At 34.8% G+C, this 6300-nt stretch overlaps 1 protein-coding gene across 1 annotated transcript in view; it reads right to left on the bottom strand.

Annotated features, from left to right (window-relative positions):
- The window catches only part of LOC125045674 (pecanex-like protein 4), a 15653-nt gene extending 9600 nt beyond the window's left edge, over positions 1-6053 (bottom strand). The window contains exons 1-11 of the mRNA XM_047643094.1: positions 5879-6053; positions 4823-4999; positions 4498-4683; positions 4126-4311; positions 3750-3931; positions 3376-3527; positions 2078-2224; positions 1536-1828; positions 1043-1220; positions 725-855; positions 245-494 (exon numbers count right to left, since the gene is read on the bottom strand). Of these exons, the coding sequence (XP_047499050.1) occupies positions 245-494; positions 725-855; positions 1043-1220; positions 1536-1828; positions 2078-2224; positions 3376-3527; positions 3750-3931; positions 4126-4311; positions 4498-4683; positions 4823-4999; positions 5879-5881 (1885 nt within the window). The 5' untranslated portion in view covers positions 5882-6053. The remainder of the gene's footprint in view (positions 1-244; positions 495-724; positions 856-1042; positions 1221-1535; positions 1829-2077; positions 2225-3375; positions 3528-3749; positions 3932-4125; positions 4312-4497; positions 4684-4822; positions 5000-5878) is intronic.
- Positions 6054-6300: the final 247 nt, after the last annotated feature.

Below are 6300 nucleotides of genomic sequence, written 5' to 3'. Positions count from 1 at the left end.
AGCACACAATAATAATGATAATAATAATAATCATATATCAATTAATTAAACTAGAAATAATAATAGTAACTGTAATGGAAATAAAATCATATTTCCAATAATATTCACAGCATGGGGTAAACAGGGGGGGACTCCTTGGTGACTAAGTGTTTGTGAAGCTATCTATGTATAAAAAATATAATCAAGCAAAGCCATAATAACTGATGAATGTTCCTGGTGTCAGTTTGTTAACGGGGGAACTTACCTATTAGAAACCAAAGCCTTGGACTTCTCTGCTTGCTCTCCAAAACTGATGTTAACATAAAGATAATAACTGTTGAGAGCCTCTGCACAAACCGAGTACCCCACAGGTAACTCAGACTAATGAAAAATATCCTCGTGGCTGGAGGAAAGGAGCCCCAAGATCCTAGGAGAAGGTCTGTCTCACGGTAGATCAGGTCAAGGAGGAAGAAGGCAGAGAGTTGTATGAAGTAGGCTTGAGAGAACTGCCATATCTGTTGAGGTGTAATTCATATGCTACCTTCAATTCAAGGATATATATATAATGTATGTACAAAGTCATGCTTGTGCACTCATATCTACTGGCAAACTTAAATGCTCACAATCACCGGCCCTTTTTCAAACACGCAAGCTAATTACATCATTATCTTAACTGTAAATGTTCATCTTTTAAAAACAGACATTTCAATAATATCAAAAGTAACAAAACTGCCAAACAACTAACCCCTCTAAAACACCTCACAACTGGAATTGTATACAGCAAATGTGTGAAGGTTCTTGGAATTGGTGTGACTTGCAAGTAAAGTTCTGCTGTTATTACTTGATGCAAAAACAGCATTGATATAAATGGACATCCTGTCAAAATAAGAAGAAAAATCACTAAATTTCATATAGCAGTAAGTCATATGACAATGTAAATAAATAAATGACATAGGATACAATCACACTCCCCATTTTCAATAAAGCTGGATATTTGATTGAGAGTACACAGCCTAATACAATCAAAACTTTACAACATGAGTTTCCAAAGTTTCCCACTTACCCAACTGTATGAACTGCGAAACAATGTACATCAAGAAGCTCTTCTGAATTCTCTTTTGGTAGGCATACAACGGATTCTTGAAGAGGCCTAGTATGTAGACTTTCTGGAATTCGTTGAGGATGAGCAAAAGGGCGGTGATTACAAGGATGACTGATCCTGTGATGTTGCGTGCAGAGTCCTGGAGTGATGGAAGGAATGTGTTAACATATTAAGTGCTTACCTTGTGAAAATAAGAACATGATCATTACCAATTAAGTTACATTCTTATTACCAACACTAAATACACACCATTACATTATGATGCAAACAACTATAGCTCTAAAAAAGAAGTAGAGAAATTTCTCTCTATTTAGACCATAATTCCTTAGCCTGTATATATAAAAGGAAACAAAATTAAAAGAACAGAAAAGTATATATATATAAAAAGAAAAGAAAGAAAAACAGAAAGAATTTGCAAAATTTACAAAAGGATGGATCACTTGGGTCCACACACCTCAAAGAGAAATGGTCTCTGAAAAAACTGTAGCATCTTCACATCCTCTATGGTCTTATTTGCCCCTTGAACTGCTGCAGAGATCTCTCCATACCACGCCATATTGGGCAGATGTATCCCAATGCTGATGGCCATGACAGCGATGAACAATGGCAAAAAGAAAGCCAACTCACGACGGCATGTGACACGGCGCAGAGAAGTCCTGCCACCAACAGGGTGTGTCTCCTCATACTTTCCTGACATCCCAGTGAGGAACTTGACATGGTGTGAGAGCAGCGATGCAATCATCCACCCTGTAAATAGAGGATGCTTAGTCTGTTTTAGGCTTTATGTCTTTTCTTCTCAGTAAATGCCTTTTTTTTTCTGTGATTAGGGGTATTAGGCTAAATTGATGCATTAATTACATGTTTTTTGTATAATTTTACACATAGGACAAACCTAATTAATCATACTGACTCTTGGATACCAAAATTCTGTCTTGTTGATCATTCATAGTATAGCATAGGCTATAAAAAGAGGACATCAGAACAGAGTAACAATACCTATATCCAGGCTCAAAAAAAATCCCCAGCCTGCAGCAATGATCATCTTTGAGTCGAAGGTAGGCATGGTGGCCACGTTGAAAAGGCTTAAGGTGCCGAAAAAGGAGTAGCCAATTAGATGTCCATCTGAGCATACTGGTGAACCCCCTGTTGGTGAGATTAGAAAGGTCTGACACAGACATTCTTACATATTATGACATTGGAGAATTAACTATTGAAATTTATATGTATCTTTGTTAAACTGTCTTCATAAATTGGCTAAAAATCACAAAATGTGTGCATAACTATTTATTGACTTCTGTCTTCCTATTGAAACAGTATATTTACACGTAAATTGACACCCTGAATGATATATTGTATTTTAGTGATGAAGACCTGATGATAATTAGACAATGCAATCAAAAACATGTGTGCTGAATACCTCAATAAAGTCCTAAGAGATTTGAAAATTAGTTACTCTATTGGAAATTACAAAGAAATGCACACAAATCGAAAAGCCTCTTTTTCTTGTTCAAAAAACTTGTGTAAATCTCTTTGCATGTCAGTAAGTGTTCTGATTTTTTCTTACTTTCTAAAATGATTATTCAGCATCTATGTAACACTTATAAGCAAAAGTTATCTCTGGGGGAACATTATCCCACTCCTCTTTGGGTATCCTCGCATTTTGTCTCAAAAAAATGGATAATATTTATCCATACAAAATATCCAAAAAACAAAAAACCTATACATCCATTTATTTTAAAGAGTCCCTTTAAACATCATGCATTTTACAACCTAACATCAGAAGGGCATCAACTATCAAGGGGGATATTACATGACAGCAACTAAACTTCAAAGCTGTTAAGTGTTTTTGTTGCATATTTTAGAATGTTTCAATAATCAGAATAGAAAGAAAAAAAAAAAAAAATGGATCATCAACATGCAGTCACACTTGAAAAAAGAAAATGTAAGCTTTCCCATAATTTTGCTTAATATACCACATATATCTATCATATACTATTTTATGATTAAGCAAATATATATATGGGATATTTTGTCAGACATCTAGACTCAAGTTTCCCCAAAAAATTATAAATAGTAGAAAATTTCTAATTTCACACAATATGTATTTATGCATAACACCAGATAGAAGTTCAAAAACTGTGTCTTTTCATTTTCCTTTTTCGTCTTGTCTTCTTGTCTTCTTACCTATTTCTCCATTTATTTACAACATAACCCTCATTATCCCACATTCTAATGCAAGAAATCTAACCCTTTACCCAACTCTCAAAACAAACTGACAAGATCACAATACATACCTAAAGCAACAACAATCCATTGTTCTAGCAGCCAGAATACAAATGCATCTATGGGTGGCATTATTCCAAGCAGCCAAAGTATTAAAAAGGAAATAAAAATGATGTGGCCGATCATGTCTAAGATGGAGAGCCAGGCAACATGTGGATAGACACTGCAATAAAAAACAGGAATAGTCATTTCAACGTCTTCTGTGGTTCAGGAAAATATAACATGAAAGACATTAAGTGATTTAAAATGAACTGCATTATAAGATACAGAAGAAAATATGCACTCATTTATATTAAAATATGATTTTTTATTTTATTTATTTATCTATTTTTAACAATCGCTTATAATGAAACAGATAGACAAGAATATATTCTACGAAGCTTACACATGAATATGATAAATCAAAACACAGAAGAGGATGTGCAGAGGTCGCGAAAGAAGACCCAGATCAAAGGGGAGGGGCCGATACAGGGCAGGTTCAGGTGTGGGTCCACCAATCAGAGGCCAGACTCCAGATCCCACAGTTATGAGACCAATTATTGTGTAGGCAAGCGACAAGCCCCATGACTAGAGTAAGAAATGATTTTGTTAATATTTCTATTTTATTTCAATTCGTCTCAGTGTAAACTTGCTAAAAGCATTTTTTTTTTTTTTTTTTTGTGCATTCAAATTTGTCTAATGCTCAGAACAAAATCTTACTTGCATTTTAACTTAACACATATATCATGAAGGAATAAAATTAGAGCATTTCTTCTACTCACCACATTGTATTCCAGGATCGTTTTTGGTCTGACATAGTAAACAGCTGATCCACAAACAATACCACAAACAACCGAGTGCACAATAATACTAGCTATTAAACGCTTCTCTCTTATAAGAAATGCCCATGTCCTGGCACCGATGGGTGAATCAAAAAGAAGGACCTCTTCATCTGATGCCAGGTTCATCTGCAATGTTTGGAAATGGACATTCAATAGATCAAAACCTGCTAATCTCTCTCTATGTAGTTTAATAAAGCTTAACATTTGTCAGTAATGGTTAGCTAGTAATGATAAATTGCATCCTTGTGTAAATTGCACAAGGATGCTGTCACAATACAGATCTAAATGTAATAAATAAATGCTACTACTTACTTGTTCTATCTCTCTTGACTTTGACCTTCGATTTCGAAGGCAAAAAGCAAGGGTCTGAGTGAGGAAGGCATAGATCAAGCATGCTGCACCATTTGAGAAGATTGCTTGAGGTAATGTGACATGGCCATGGTGTTCCAGTGCAATAAACAGTGTACAGAGTAAGGGCGCACCACTGAAGAGAAGAATCTGTAATAAATGGATAAATATTAAAACAACATATAGGAAGCATCATATTACTGAACTCCAGTACTTGCTAATGCAGAATTTCTAATAAATGAATTTACTAAAACTAGCTTCATCTAAAGTAAAGATGCCAACTACTCACTTGCATCAAATATATATATACAGGAACATCTTGGGAGGCAAAAAGTCGCAAGCCCCCAAAGAAAGTTTCAATGAGCCGACGGAAGATGAAAGGCTTCTTGTAACTGTTGACTAATGGGGATTCCATCCTAACTCGCCCAGGGGCCCAGGCCAGGCGAGCGGTAGTCAAGAAGTCATCCTGAAAGAAAACAGAACAGTGTGAGAAGCACATTTAACCAATGATACCTCATAATATATTTAGCACTGTCACTATTACCTCCAAGCACTGACAAAAAAAAAAAAAAAAAAAAAAAAAAAAAATGAGAAATCTACTGACACCAAATTCAAATGTTTTTTAAGATACAGACCTATTCTACAAAATTAGAGAAAACAAATAGTATAGTTTGCTTCCAACAACCATTTGACCTGTATAAGGTCAAATTTGCCTATAAAGGTCAGAATGACCAAAAATATGACACTTTTCATCTATGGCATTACCTTCACAAGTTGATAATAGAAAATATGTGCAACACATAATACTTTGGTATAAATAATACTATAACAATCAGAGAGAAAAACTAATCTTACTATTATATGCAATAATCTGCAAAATAATGTCAGAAATAATGAAAATAGATAGCAACAAATGCTACACGAAGAGAAGCAATAAGGTGGGAGTCTGGGGCCGGAGCACCCAATAGGGAAATACGGCAGTCAGATGGGGTTCTAGGGGTGTAGCCAGTAGGTTTGGCAGGTCTCTGGTTTATATGGCAATGGCTGGAGTAATAGGTATTTCATCTCAGAGGGGTATGGTCACTTTGGAAACATTATCAATACTTTCATTTACATCATTTGCGATGGAAAATAACAAGAGATTCATGCATATTACAGCATTGATAATTGAAAGAAGGAATGATATATACCCTAAAGATCTCGAAAAAACTATAATATAATTCACAAAACGAATAATAAAACAGGTTTGCAGAGAACTATTAACAAAGTAAGACTATCTATAAACATATTCGTCTCTACGGGAAAATGCACGTCAGCTTTCACTACTTTGCGAAATTTTACTTACCATTTTTGTAACTTCTAAGCCACCGCGTGAGTTTCTGAATCACCAAAACCAACCCCTAGCTATCCTTGGTTGTTTATAAATTGAACACAAATTAAGTCATGGTGTCATTATGAATATCTAGCCACAACCCAAACTAAAATCCTTTCCGAAGCTGAATCAAAACATTTCTTGGAGTCTGGAATCCGGTACTTTATTTCCGGCTCGTAATAACTTGCGTATTTCTTATCAAGTTACATATATGTACCATTAATTGTATATATAAGAATAGAAAAAATTAAGTCATGAATAAAACATAAGATTTAGTTATTATACTAGAACGAAAAAACGTTATAATAACAAAGAGCTCTCTATTGCAACATAAGGATATAAATTGTTTGCTCTTGTTATTTTTTGTTTTAACGGAGTTACAATTTGGTTCCATT

Source organism: Penaeus chinensis, chromosome 37 (assembly GCF_019202785.1).
Source record: "Penaeus chinensis breed Huanghai No. 1 chromosome 37, ASM1920278v2, whole genome shotgun sequence".
NCBI classification, from domain to species: Eukaryota; Metazoa; Arthropoda; class Malacostraca; order Decapoda; family Penaeidae; genus Penaeus; species Penaeus chinensis.
This window is presented reverse-complemented; position numbering and strand designations above follow the sequence as displayed.